Below are 14,069 nucleotides of genomic sequence, written 5' to 3' on the forward strand. Positions count from 1 at the left end.
TAGAGGACCCCAGGAAGGATTGCAGACTGTGACAGGAGAACATACGAAAGGTGCTGACCTGAGTCACTTTGGAAACGAGTGGGGTCTGTAGGCCTGAAGGCAAGGGACGTGCACACAGCACTGGGCTCTAGTGGTGAAGTTGTTTCCCATGGGGCATGGGTTAACAACCGTGTCCCTGCTGTACACGTGCGCTGGGATTGAACAGGAAAGTACACGGATGGTGGGGGCCGGGAGTCTCACCCCGGAGGAGTGGGAGGTTACAGGCGACCAAGGGGAGAATGATCCGTGGATAACAGATGCTGGTTGGAGACGTCAGTGAGAACTCACGTTCGTTTAATGTAGAGACAGGTGGTTACACATAGGAATATTTGTAACGTGTGTGTATGCAAGGTTGGCACACACGTATCATGTTGCTCTGTCAGCCGAGAGGGCCCAGAGGCAAGGAGCACACGGGCCCCCAAATCTTGGTTCCTAAGAGCATTCGTTCTCCAGTAAAGGAACCAGGCTCCCTGGACAAATGGCCAATTGCAGGCCTGGGACAGGGAACCCCCAAGATGGGCCTGGAGCATCTTCTAGCACCAGAAAGTAGGGAGGTGCTCAGAAACAACAATACAAACCTCCACAAAGATGGGGTGTGTCAAAGCAGTACAGGAGCCAAATGAAAGCTCCTTGCGGCCAAAGCTGGAACGATTTGAGCAACAAAATCAATCAAGTATTGAATTATAACCCAGCGTGTAACGTAGGTACCCACAAATCTGGGCTGATGTAAGAAATGACCGAACACATTAGTGCATCAGGGAGCAGAGACAAACCTCCCGCACAGAAGGCTTCCCATCAGCTTGCGGAGCTGCTCCCCGCCAGCTGCGCAGGGGGGCCTCCCTCCCGAAGGCGAGGCGTGGAGGGGACCCGACAGACACACCTCTGCCAGGGGCTCAGGGTCAGCACCGACAATCAGAATCGTGTCGATGGCGTGTACCCTTGATATGAGGTGAAGATGGTCCTTAACATCTGTGATCTCACTTCCAAAAATCCTATAGCCCTGATCTAATCATAAAGAGCCCTGATCTAATAAAAAAAGACAGCCTTCATTAAGGGGCATTCCACAAAATACGTGGCCAGTGTTCCTCAAAACTGTCCAGGTCATCAAAACAGGGCCAGTCTGAGAACCTGTCACGGGCCAGAGGAGCCTAAGGAGACCTGAGGACTGTCATGCGGGGCCCCGGATGGGGTCCTGGAATAGGAAAAGGACTTTAGGTAGAAAGTAAAGAAATCTGAAAATAAAAACTGTGGACTTCAGTTACTGTATCAGTGTTGGTTCACTGACTGTGACAGCTGTCCCACGCTCACGGAGTGTGGGAAATTCTGTACTATCTTTGTAACTTTTCTGTTCTAAAATTAAAAGATTATTTTAAAGTGTAATTTATTTGCTTTCCTCTAAAAGTCCTTCTGGGCGACAGATTTTCCCACATCATCTCTTTGGGGCGGGAGGATATCTAGCGGCCCTTTCACCAGACCCTGGAAGGGTGGCCGTCGCCCCCAGGGCAGCCTCGCCTGCACCCCACCCCGCCGCTGAGTGCCAGGGACAGGGCTTTGCGTCCTCAGACCTGCTCCTGGGGACAGCGCCCTCGGGTGTCCCGTGAGAAGTGCGTCCGTGCACAGCAGCTTCACGTGCACTCACCCAGGCCTGCGAACGCGAGCCTGTGAACCCTTGTGGCATGACAGTCCCCCATGGGCGGGGTGAGCTGGGCCCACCTTGCTCCTCCGTCGTGGGCAGGGGTGCCGTGTGCGTCTGTGTGGCTTTCACTCTGTCTCCTGGTGGGTTCCTGCTGGGACTGGATACGGTGGCCCCACAGGACGAAAGAGCTACCAGCAGGGCCCCAGCCTTGTTGGAGCGGGAAGCCGTTTGATCCTAATAATACCTTTCCTTTTTAGGGCTTTAGTGAGCTCTGGATCGTCCTGTATGGAATTTTAGGGGGTTTTTGTTTGTGTGTTTTTAACGTGCCACACGTCTTAGTGGCGTGGCTCTTGACGGTACACATGACCCAGCCCAGTGGCAGGGCCTTCTCCCCGGGGTGGTGCTGCCTCTGGGGCCAGGGCGGCAGTGCTGGGCCGCCAGCCTCCCTGCGGCCGAGCCTCGGCTCTGCCCCAGCCCGGGGTCGGGGCCATCCCCATGGTGGGCGCCCGGGGGTCCCTCCCACCTCCCGCCAGGGAGGAGCCGACCCGGAGCTTGGCGCTTCTGCACACTGAGGGCTGTTTGTTCTTTATTTGCAGAGGTATTGTGGCCAGTATTTTGGTTTTCTTATGTTTTGGAGTCACACAAGCTAAAGACGGGCCATTTTCCAGACCTCATCCAGGTAACTTGCCATTTCTTTCTCCGTGTGTGCCCGCGTAGCTGTGCTGTTCTGAGGGTCGCTCTGTGTCTGTGCTGCTGCGTGTGAGTGTCCCATCCCCCCTCGGGCCCCTCCTGGCTGGCCGGCTTCACTGCCACCTCGAAGCCCCTCCTCTTTGGGCGCTAGCCCCCGGGGACCCTCCCCCGCCCCCGCTCCTCCCCCATCCCTGCCCTCTTTGTGCTAGTCAGGGGGGTCTTCCTGCAGGCGAGGCGTCCGGGGCCGTGCAGTGCGCTTGGCGTGGCCTCGAGCTGGTGGTTGTGCCTCGCCGCTGTTGGGGGCCTCACAGGGCGCCATCCGCAGCCCCCCCCCCCGGAGTCATGGGGCCTTCTGGCAACCCCTGGGACGTCCCCTCACAGCTGGAGGGGCCCCAGCCTGTCCGGACTCCAGCCTCCCCTAGGGGCCGGCTCCAGGGCAGGGGTGGTCAGTTTTCCTGAAGGGTCTCAGTTTAGTAACGAGTTTCTGTCTCAGTAAGGGTGTGTATTTATCGTAGAAAATTTGGAAAATACAAAAAGTATTTTTAAATAAAAATAAAAACCACTCACGAAAATAACCACCGTTAAGTTTTAATGCGTGTGTATACGTGTATACGTACACAGCTGTAAAAACAAGAAGTTGGCATCATACTGTATGTGTGGTTTTGTATCATGCAGTATTCACCTCAGGCTTAACACATGCATATCCTTGTTAATTTTTCATTTGAGAACTGGATTTTTGATGGCTCCTTGTTTAGTCATCATTTGAATGTACTACAGTTTACTCAACCAGTCCTATATGATTGTATACTTGGGGGTTTCCAATTTCGTGGCAATAAACCAGGCTGTAGTGAATTTCCACTTGTGCACCTTTGTGTACCTGTCTGATTATCCATGGGACCAAAGGTCCAGGGGAGGTAGCAGGGCATGAGCATTTGGGGCTCCTGATGGGTGCTACCCAGTTGCCCCCTAGAAGGGGCGTATCTGCCCAGGGGCCAGCGACCCGGGGGTTGTGAGCGAGGCCCCCGGGGGCTCTGCCCCCTCAATGCCGGGTGGGGACGTTGGTGCTGGGTGAAGCCCGTGTGATCCCCGCCCCCGGGGCAGCGTGAGCTTCCTGAGCCGCAGGGCACGGCCCCCACTGGGGGTTGGGGAGGGGCTGCAGGACCTTCTCCACCGTCTCCACTGGTGTGGGCCCGTCCAGTCTTGCCTCAGAAGGGTGTGGACTCTTAACCAGAGCAACGGAAAAGTGAGCTGAAGTGTCGGAATCACAGTGAGAAACCAGGTGTGTTCAGTGCTCGTCAGGCGGACTTGGAAGGGAGAACAGGAGCTGCCAGAAACTCCCCAGAGGCTGTCGGTGGGTGAGGGCGCAGCCAAGTTCTCGTGCGCACCCGGCGCTGGACGGGGCCCTGCCCGCGTCATCCCGGGGCTTCGGCTTCAGGAAAGCTCCCTGTGCGGCTGTGCGCGCGCGGTGTGAGCCTTAGGCCGGCTCCCCCGCTGCCGAGGGCGGCGCCCTGGTTTCTGAGTTGACGTGCTGAGCGCGGCTCTGCCTTTCCTTAGTTTGCCTGCTGTGCGCTCACCCTGTTTCCCTGCCAGTCTTGGCTTAGTTCACGTGGGGACCTGCCCAGGAGCACCGTCCGGACGGCGTGTTCACCTGGTAGTTGGCAGCAAGTCCTCAGCCTCTCAAATCGGGCCACGTGTGCTCGCTGGCAGGAACGGACTCCACAGAGGAGGCGCCCGGGGTCCGCGTGCCTCCCGCCCTCCGGGCCTGGCTCAGGCCGCCACTGGGGGAGCAGACAGCCGACCTGTGTGGGGCGTTGCTTTATTTGGAAACGAGTTGGCTGCGGCTCCGACTGGGGCTGCCACTAAAGAGGCCCCCGCGCCTTCGTGCATGGCTCCCTGCAGAAGCTGGAGTAGACGAGGACGTCGCAGGTGCTGCTGAGCCGCCCGGAGCTGACGCTCAGGACGGCGCTCCGAGCGTGGGTCTGGGAGCGGGGCGGCTGTCATCAGGAGCCTCTGCGGGGGCTCGCGGAGAGCCGGAGCCGGGCTGGGGTGCGGGGACCCGGGCCCTGGGGAGGGACGAGGGCCCGCTGGCCACTGGCGGGGGGCAGGCCTGGGTCCTGGTGGGCGCTACGGGGCGCTCGTGGTGGGAGTCTGAGCTGGCTGCCTGTCTGAGCCGAGTGGGGGCGGCCAGGGGAGGGACGGCGCAGCCTTCGTGGGAGGAGGCGGCCGTCCCCGCAGCCGGGCAGCTACGCTCGGCCGCCCCAAGTCCCTGCTCCACAGCCCTCGACCTGCTACTGCAGCCTCGAACCAGGGAGAATCCTCCAGGTTTCTCCTGTCTTCAAGGGCACGAAGAATAAGTCTGTCACCTCAGCTGTTTACGTCCGTTGTCTCAGAACACGTTAGCCCACCTGCCCAAGAATTCACCACGTTTGTATTTCCTGCCCGTGCGAGGTTGGATTCTCGTCAGTCTCCGGGGCGGTTTTCCCCCGGCGAGTGGGCTAGGCCCCAGCCCTGAGGGTGCCGGGCGGCCCCAGAGCCGGGCGTCTGCACACTTCTCACGCTCCTCCGGCACAACAGGCCCCGCACCTCTCCCTCTCGCCTGCCCGGCTGTCTGTGCCCTGGGTCCCCACCGAAGCGGGGGCGGGAGGGCACGTGGCGCTGTCACAGATGACCTGGAATAGCTGTGGAATAGCCGTGGCCAAACCTTGTGTCTCCAGTTTGTGAGCACGGCTTATTTTTTTAATTCAAGGTGAATTAGCTTTTAAAAGTAGGCTGGTGGTTTTTTTTTTTCTTTACAGACATAAGCATAGGGGAAGCAGATATCTTATTATTTGTTTATTTTATTATTTTATTTATTATTTATTTGTTTGTTTTTTAGCTGCGTTGGGTCTTCGTTGCTGCGCACGGGCTTTCTCTAGTTGCAGCGAGCGGGGGCTACTCTTCATTGCGGCGCGCGGGCTTCTCGTTGCAGAGCACGGGCTCTAGGCACGCGGGCTTTAGTAGTTGTGGTCCACGGGCTTCAGTAGTTGCGGCACGTGGGCTCAGTATTTGTGGTGCGTGGGCTCTGGGGCGGGCAGGCTTCAGTAGTTGTGGCTCGCAGGCTCTAGAGCGCAGGCTCAGTAGTTGTGGCGCACGGGCTTAGTTGCTCCGCGGCATGTGGGATCTTTCGGGACCAGGGATTGAACCCATGTCCCCTGCATTGACAGGCAGATTCTTTACCACTGCGCCACCAGGGAAGTCCCCTTAGGCATTTATTAAACAGGATTCTGAAGATTCTTGGAAGATAGACATTACCGTTGGCTTTTAGGACAGTTTTAGACCTTCCCCTTCCTGTCATCTCATCCCCCAGGGACTTGAGAGTATGGATAGCAGATGGTGAGAGAGAGGAGTCTCGGCCAGTGAAAGGGGTTCTGAGGGACACGTTCGTTCTTTTTTCCAGCTTTATTGAGATAGGATTGACACGTGTAACATAAGCTTAAGGTGTACTGTGTGATGATTTGATACATGTGTATTGCGTACTCCAGTATGGTTAGTTAAACCCCTCTGTCATCTCATGTAATCTCAACTTTTTTTTTTTTTTATGGTGAGAACATTTAAGATCAACTCTCTCAGCAACTTTAAAGTATATAATATAGAACCGCCACGTGTGGTCACCGGAGGGGCAAAAGTGCTGACTGAAACTTAAGACAGTTTCCTGAAACAAATCGTCCTCCCAGGAATTCAGAGATGGTTTAATGTTGGGAAATGTGTTAATTTCATTCATCACATTAACACTAAAGAAAAAAATTGATCCTCGTAAATGCAGAAGAATAAAGTTTTGTACTCATTCATGATAGAAACACAGCATACTGGAATTAAAAGGTTCTCTTAATGTGACGAAAGGTATCCACCAAAACCCTGCAAACTTACTTAATGACGAAGGTTAGACGCATCCCTAGGAAACACAAGACAAGGATGTTTGCTGTCACTGCTCGTATCTGGTGGTTTGCGGGCCTTCTGTGCTGCGGGAAAGATTAGGGATGGGAACGGAAGAGAAGGAGGAAGAACAGTCAGAGGGAAACTGTGCCCAGCCCTGAGTTAGATCTTGCTTCTGAAGTCTCTACCAGGGACCTGAGGGCCCCGAGCAGAGGCCGCGCGTGCGGGAGCTGTGTGGGGCGGGGCCGCGGGCCGCAGGGCGGCGCCCCCTGATGCCTCTGTGTTCTCCGTGTCTGTACAGCCTACTGGAGGTTTTGGCTCTGCGTCAGTGTGGTCTACGAGCTGGTTCTCATCTTTATACTCTTCCAGGTAAGCGGGTCTCTTGGTTGGGTGAACTGTGAAAGTGGAGGTGGCACAGAACGCTCTGCACATTGGCCCCCAGGGCTCTGGTAGGAGGCTGGACCCCACCCGAAGGGGGCAGGGGCCGTAGGGGTGGGAAGGCGCCAGCCATCGCCTGCGGCAGAGTCTCCGTTCTCAGCGGGCCTGGACCTCTGGGCGCAGCTGCCGCGTGGCCGGGGGACGATGGGTTCAGACGTGGACGCCTGGCGGGCGCTCCGGATCTGAGCAGGGCTGAGCCCTCGCAGGGGGCACGCCTGACCCCGCAGCACAGGCGCTCTGAGTGTGGGCAGTGGGCCCGGGGCCAGTCGCCATGGGCCTCGTTTCTGGTTTTGCGGGTGACCAGCTGTGGCTTTGTGTGCTTTTCTCCCTTCTGGCGCACGTTCTGCAAGGGGGTTGGGTTGGAGGTTGGAAACTTAGCTCCTCAGTAAATCTTGGATCAGGATTTGTTGCCGCTAACGTCCGTCTGACTAATACTCCTGTTCTGCTGGACTTACCGAGCTCGCCTTTGAGGGTGGTCTCCAGTATTCACAATCTCAAAGCAGTCAGCGATAGCTGCGTGATTTATCATCACGTGGGAAGGTTTGCATTTCGGGTAGGTGTGCAGGCCTGGGAGCTGTAACACCTGTTTGTGTTTGTGTGGACACCACAGTTAGGCATAGAGCCCCGGGCCCCCTCGGGTGCCACCTCTGTGACCCTGGCCTCGCAGTGGCCTCGCAGGCACCTTCTGTCCCTGCATCCCTGCCATTTGTCTCTTGGAAAGTCTCGTGTGAGTGGAGTTGTGCAGAGCGTGGCCTTCACTGCCTCTGAAACTCACCCAAGCCGTGAGCACCTACAGCCGGTCCTCTTTATCGTGGATGGGGCTCCTGGTGGAGGGACCGCCATCTGTCCAGTCACTGGGGTTGTGTCTGGTTTGGGGCAGACGTGCGTGGAGCTGCTCTGAGCCTCAGGTACAGGCTCTTGTGTGGACCTGAGCTTTCATTTCTTGAGGGTGAACACTCGGGAGGGACTCCTGCGTCATAGGTTATAGGTGTCTCAGTCCCAGGGCAGCTGTGTCCCGCCAGCACCCTCTCTCACCTTGGCAGTACTGGCCATCACCAGGATCTTTTATTTTAGCCAGTGTCTTATGGATTTCACTGCATTGCTAGAGTGGCTGATGATGTTGACCAACTTCTCCTGCCTTCATGAGCCGTGAAACACACATCCTCCCTGGTGAAGTGTTTATTTTTTGCCCTTTTTAAAAATCGGGTGGTTTGTTTTTGTAGTGTTGAGTTATGACAGCTTTTTATGTAGTCCTGGTTACAAGGTCCTTTGCTGGATGTGCTGGGCCTTCGTTCTTTAACAGTGGCGGTCCTTGTGTCTTTTCTTTTTGTGTTTTTGATGTCATGTCTAAGACTTCTTTGTCCAACATCAATTTATTAAGATTTTCTCCTATACTTTCTTTTAAAACCTACCTGGTTTTATATTTTACACTGAGATTGCTTATTCACGTTGAATTTCTTTTTACATTTTGTTTTGGAATGATTGTAGATTCACAGGAAGTTGTGAACAAATTGTACAGGTAGGTCCTGTGTTCCTTCACCCAGGTCCTCAATATTTTGCACAAATGTAGGACAGTATGTGTACCTGAAACTAACACAATATTGTAAGTCAACTATACTTTAATTTTAAAAAATATATATATATGTATATATAAGACAGGATCAAACCAGGAAATTGATATCAATGCACTCCACAGAGTTTGTCACAGTTCAGTTTTACACGCATGTGTGCACACACACGTGTGTATGTAGAATTCTGTGCAATTGTTTTGGTTTTATTGCAGTGTATTTAATTAAAAGTATTTTTTAACTACAGTAAAAAACAGGTAACATAAAATTTACCGTCTCAGCCACTTCTAGGCGCACAGGGCGGGGCACGAAGCACATGCACACGGTCGTGTTACCTTCCCCACCATCATCCCCGGAACGTTCCGTCTTCCCAAACGGACGCTCTGTCCCCATGAACACTCACTCCCCTCCCCTCCCCCACCCCGGGCCCCACCGTCTACTTTCTGTCTCTATGGATCTGACTCCTCCAGGGACCTCCTGGGAGTGGAATCAGACAGCATTTGTCCTCCTGTGACTGGATTATTTCACTGAGTGTAATGTCCTCAAGGTTCACCCTGTGTAGCCTGTGTCACAGTTTCCTTCCTTTTTAAGGCTGAGTAGTGTTCCGTTGTGTGTTTAAACCACATTTTGTGTATCCACTCAAATGGACGGACACTCGGGTTGCCTCCACCCTTTGGTGACTGTGAACGTGGGTGTGTGAGTATCTGTTCCAGTCGCTGCTTTCCATTCCTTTGAGGACACGCCTACAAGTAGGATTGCTGAGTAATTCTGTTTAACCTTTAGAGGAGCTGCCAGACTATTCTCCACAGCGGCTGTACTCATTTTACAGTCCCTCCAACAGTGCACAGGCTTCCAATTTCTCCGTATTCTCACCAACACTTGTTATTTTCCTTTTTTGGGGGGAGGCGGGGTGGTGAACTGGTAAAATATCTCGTGGTTTTTCTTTTTTTTTTTTTTTTAATAAATTTATTTATTTATTTTTGGCTGCGTTGGGTCTTTGTTGTTGCGAGCGGGCTTTCTCTGGTTGTGGCGAGCGGGGGCTACTCTTCGTTGGTGGTGCGCAGGCTTCTCATTGCGGCGGCTTCTCTTGCTGCGGCTTCTCTTGCTGCGGAGCACGGGCTGTAGGCACGCAGGCTCAGTAGTTGTGACACACGGGCTCAGTAGTTGTGGCTTGCGGGCTCTAGAGCGCAGGCTCAGTAGTTGTGGTGCACGGGCTTAGTTGTTCCGCGGCATGTGGTATCTTCCCGGACCAGGGCTCAAACCCGTGTCCCCTGCGTTGGCAGGCGGATTCTTAACCGCTGCACCACCAGGGAGGTCCTCTCATGTGGTTTTGATTTGCATTTCCCTGATTGTTAGTGATGCTGAACATCGTTTCATGTGCTTGTTGGGTGTTTGTATGTCTTTTTGGGAGACCAGCTTTTGTTCTGATTGATTTTTTTTAATGGTTCATGTTTTGTTTTATTTATTTAAAATAAACTTTTTATTTTAAGACAGATTTACAGGATTGTGAAGTTAGTGCAGAGAGTTTCTTCACCCAGTTTTTCCTGTTATGAACATCTTACACTAATATGATGTGTTTGTTACAATTAATCATTATTAACTAAAACCCACACTTTCTTTCAGATTTTCCCCTCCTCTGCAGCACAGGACCCTCCCCTTACGTGGGTCTTTCATTTCTCTCAGCAACATTTTGTGGTTTTCGGAGTATATGTTTTGCACTTCCTTTGTTAAATGTATTCCTAAGTATCTCACTCTTTCTGGTGCTGTCCTGAGTGGGACTGTCTTGATCTCGTGTTGGTCTGCTGGGCCCTGGCGTCTGGAAGTGCAGCCCGCTTGCTCTGTCGGTCTGGGCCCTCTGTACCTGCTCATTTGTTCCCACAGCTCTGCTGCTGTTCGGGGGGTTCCTGAGGGGGTCTCTGTGCAGGAATAGGGGGAGTTCACTTCTTCCTTTCCAACCTGAGTGTCTGTCTGTCCATCTCTGGCCTCACACTGTCCCCCACTTCTTAGCAGGGAGCCCTCAGCCCTCACCAGATGCCCCTTGTCAATGGAGGAAGTTCCACTCTTCCTAATTTGTTGAGTGTTTTTTTCATGAGAGGGTATTAGATTTTGTTGGTTGGATGCTTTTTCTGCATCAAATGAGATGATCATGTGGTTTTTTCCCTTTATTAACATGATGTTTTGTGTTGATTCATTTTCTCATTTTGAACCAGCTTAGCATTCCTGGGATAAAGCCCACTTGGTCGTGGTGTATGACTTTTTGTATATACTGCTGGATTCACTTTGCTCGTATTCTGTTGAGGATTGTTGCATCCATATTCATAAGAGACATTCTCTGTAGTTTGCCTGGCATGTCTTTTTCTGATTTTGGTATCAGGGTTGCTGGGGGTTTGTCTGGTGTTTCTGTCGTGATTTGACACATGATTCTGACCATCGGTGGTGACCCCGACCCCCTGGCAGAGGTGTGTCTGTCGGGTCCCCTCCACGCCTCGCCCTCAGGAGGGAGGCCCCCCTGTGCAGCAGGCGGAGAGCAGCTCCATAATCCGACGGGAAACCTTCTGCGTGGGAGGTTTGTCTCTTCTCCCTGACTCACTAATGTGTCCGGTCATTTCTTTTTTTTTTTCTTTTTTTCTATTTTTTTTTCTCTTTTTTTCTTACATCGGTCATTTCTTAAATCAGTGCAGACTCGTGGGTAGGTATCTACGTTATACTTTGGGTTACAATTCAATACTTGATTCGTTGCTCAAATTGTTCCAGTTGGCTGCTGGGAGCTTTCCCATACCCCACGTACGTGGTGGGTTCTTGGTGTTTTGTTTTGGGTTTCTGAGCACCTCCCTCCTTTCTGGTGCTAGAAGACATTCCAGGCCCATCTTGGGGGTTCCCTGCCCAGCCCTGGAATCTGCCATTTCTCCAGGGAGCCTGGTTCCTTTATTGGAGAACGAATGCTCTTAGGAACCAAGATCTGGGCTCTCTCGGCCAGCAGCGCGGAGCCCTGTGGGTCCTGACTAGTGAGCCTGCAGATTTATAAGTGGCTGGTTCTGGGAGGCCCTCCTGCCCAGGCTGCTGTCCTCTCCCAGAGCCGTGTCACGAGGGGTCAGTCGGCCTCCCTGGCCTTTGCTGGAGTGGAGGTTCATGGTCTGGCCCTCTGGGCTTGGGTGACAAGCTCTCAGCTGGGACCGGAGCTGACTTCCTTGGGTCCCATCAGCCCTCAGATGCCCTGAGACGAAGACACAGTGCTGTGTTTCACTTCTCTGAGGGTTGAGTGTCCGGGGGTCTGAGCCCCTAATGACCTGGCTCCGGAGCAGAGCCCGTGGGGCCACCCTGACTCAGGGACACCGCGGTGTCGGGTGCTGTCCTGCTGTCTGGCCCTCAGATCCTGTGTTACCAGGGCACACGTGGGGGGGGGGGGTTCGGTTGTTCGTGGTGTCACCTCAGTCATGTGACAAGATGCAGGTCTGAGTGTCATCTGTCCACACACACCACGGACCGCATCTCGTCGCCCCAGCCTGGAGCCTCTTCCCCGCTGTGCCCTTTCGCTGGTACTCGGGGCAGGAGCGAGGGGACAGGGTCCTCATGACGGGTATCCCAGGGTGCCTCCTGTGGACCACAGGCCCCAGCTGGCGGCCAGCGGGGGCCTGGAGGGAGGAATGAGGGGGCCCTCTTCTGCCAGGGTGCGCCCCCAAAAGCCTACTTTGTGCCGAAGCTGGAGGCCTGTTTGGCCAACGTTGGCGTCTGGGAGAGGCTGTCCGGGCGCCGCGTGAAGAAGCGTGTCCCACAGCGCTGTTCCTCGGTGTGGGGTCTGGACCCCGAACTGGACGTAGGGAGGAGAGGTGGGGAGACTGGTGATCGGAGCGCCCTCCCACGGGAGGTGCCCCTGCGACGCCACATGGCGTGGTCCTAGGGTCCCATGGGGGCGTGAGGACGTCCTCGGACTTGGGACAGCCCCGCTCTGCCCGGCCCGAAGTGGGGGCGATGCTGAGACAGTGCTTCCCCTCGCGGTTGGTGGGTGCTGTCTGCGCACCCCAAACCCCGCCCCACTGACACGCCGCCGCCCTTGCAGACCGTCCAGGACGGCCGCCAGTTTCTGAAGTACGTCGACCCCAGGTTGGGGGTCCCGCTGCCGGAGAGGGACTACGGGGGAAACTGCCTCATCTATGATGCAGACAACAAGACCGACCCCTTCCACAACGTCTGGGTAGGCGCCCGGAGGGGGCCGGCCGGCCTCATGACGCGGGGGCCCCTCCCGGCGGGGCCGCACCACCTCCCACGCGTGAAGCTCGGCGCTGCCCCAGGCGTGGATGTTTCTGGGACCCGAGTCACTCTGGACTGGAGGGGGTGAGGGTACCAGGGGCCGTGCCACCCACACGCGGGGATGCCTCTGGCTGCGGCGGGGCCCCTTCCCAGCTCACGACGTAGACCGAGCGCGAAGCCTGCCTCTGTGCCTCACAGGACAAGCTGGACGGCTTCGTGCCCGCACACTTCATCGGCTGGTACCTGAAGGTAGGCACCTCCTCCTTGGGCGGGGCACCTGGTTTCGGAGCCGCCCTGAACTCTGGGCCGTTTTCCAGCCGTGCGGTGGGTTGCGGCCGCGGTGTGGGACAGGCAGGCTGCCGAGCTGGGGGGCCTGACCCGACCTTGCGTGTCCTGGGCGTTGCGGTGGCCGCCGGAGAGCAAAAGGGAGAGACCCACGGGGGGCCCCCGGCCCCCACCCCACCCAGCCCTGGGCACCCTCAGGCCTGGGCACACGAGTCATCGACACATACCTGCAAGTTGCCTCAAAGTCTTTTTTTTGTTTTAATAAATTTATTTATTTTATTTATTTATTTTTGGCTGCGTTGGGTCTTCGTTGCTGCACGCGGGCTTTCTCTAGTTGTGGCGAGCGGGGGCTACTCTTCGTTGCGTGCGCGGGCTTCTCGTTGCGGTGGCTTCTCTTGTTGCAGAGCACGGGCTCTAGGCGCGCAGGCTTCAGTAGTTGTGGCAAGCGGGCTCAGTAGTTGTGGCTCGCAGGCTCTAGAGCGCAGGCTCAGTAGCTGTGGCGCACGGGCTTAGTTGCTCCGCAGCATGTGGGATCTTCCAGGACCAGGGCTCGAACCCGTGTCCCCTGCGTTGGCAGGCAGATTCTTAACCACTGCGCCACCAGGGAAACCCTCAAAGTCTTAACTTGGGGCAGCCCGAGCCACAGCTGCCCTGCCGCCGCGCCTCACTGGAGGGCAGTGGGGCGGGGGTAGGGGGCGGGCTGTCCTTGGGGGATCCCGCGCAGGGGGCTGACGCCCTGGCGGCCCGCAGACCCTGATGATCCGTGACTGGTGGATGTGCACAATCGTGAGTGTGATGTTTGAGTTCCTGGAATACAGCCTGGAGCATCAGCTGCCCAACTTCAGCGAGTGCTGGTGGGACCACGTAAGTGCCGCCCTCTGCATCCCGGCCGGCCACCACGTGGGGGCAGCGGGAGGCACGGGGTCCCCTCAGCCAGGGCCGTTCGACCTGGGGATCCGTGGCACCCACCTCCCTCCCGCCTGGCTCCCGCCCCCAGTGGATCATGGACGTGCTCGTCTGCAACGGGCTGGGCATCTACTGCGGCATGAAGACCCTCGAGTGGCTGTCCCTGAAGACGTACAAGTGGCAGGGCCTCTGGAACATTCCGACCTACAAGTACGTCTGGAGAGCTGCCCTGCTCCGCGCAGGCCTTGACCCCAGAGTGGGGCCTGCAGGGCCCCCGCCGCCCCCCGAGGTCCTTTCGTGAGGTGCTACAGGCGAGGATCTCGCCTCTGTAAACCCCACCCAGGATG

General features: G+C 55.7%; 1 protein-coding gene across 6 annotated transcripts in view; it reads left to right on the forward strand.

Moving 5' to 3' along the window:
- The window catches only part of PTDSS2 (phosphatidylserine synthase 2), a 29,552-nt gene that overhangs the window by 13,757 nt on the left and 1,726 nt on the right, over window positions 1–14,069 (forward strand). For 3 of the 6 annotated variants that reach the window (XM_057553573.1, XM_057553576.1, XM_057553574.1), the window contains 4 exons: window positions 12,341–12,475; window positions 12,730–12,780; window positions 13,567–13,680; window positions 13,814–13,932. In XM_057553573.1, coding sequence (XP_057409556.1) covers window positions 12,341–12,475; window positions 12,730–12,780; window positions 13,567–13,680; window positions 13,814–13,932 — 419 coding nt within the window. Of the gene's footprint in view, window positions 1–2,271; window positions 2,355–6,578; window positions 6,647–12,340; window positions 12,476–12,729; window positions 12,781–13,566; window positions 13,681–13,813; window positions 13,933–14,069 lie in introns of those variants that run through there. The other 3 variants (XM_057553571.1, XM_057553572.1, XM_057553575.1) reach the window with 2 other exon arrangements.

The sequence above is a fragment of the Balaenoptera acutorostrata genome, chromosome 9 (genome assembly GCF_949987535.1).
Source record: "Balaenoptera acutorostrata chromosome 9, mBalAcu1.1, whole genome shotgun sequence".
In the NCBI taxonomy this organism is placed as follows: domain Eukaryota; kingdom Metazoa; phylum Chordata; class Mammalia; order Artiodactyla; family Balaenopteridae; genus Balaenoptera; species Balaenoptera acutorostrata.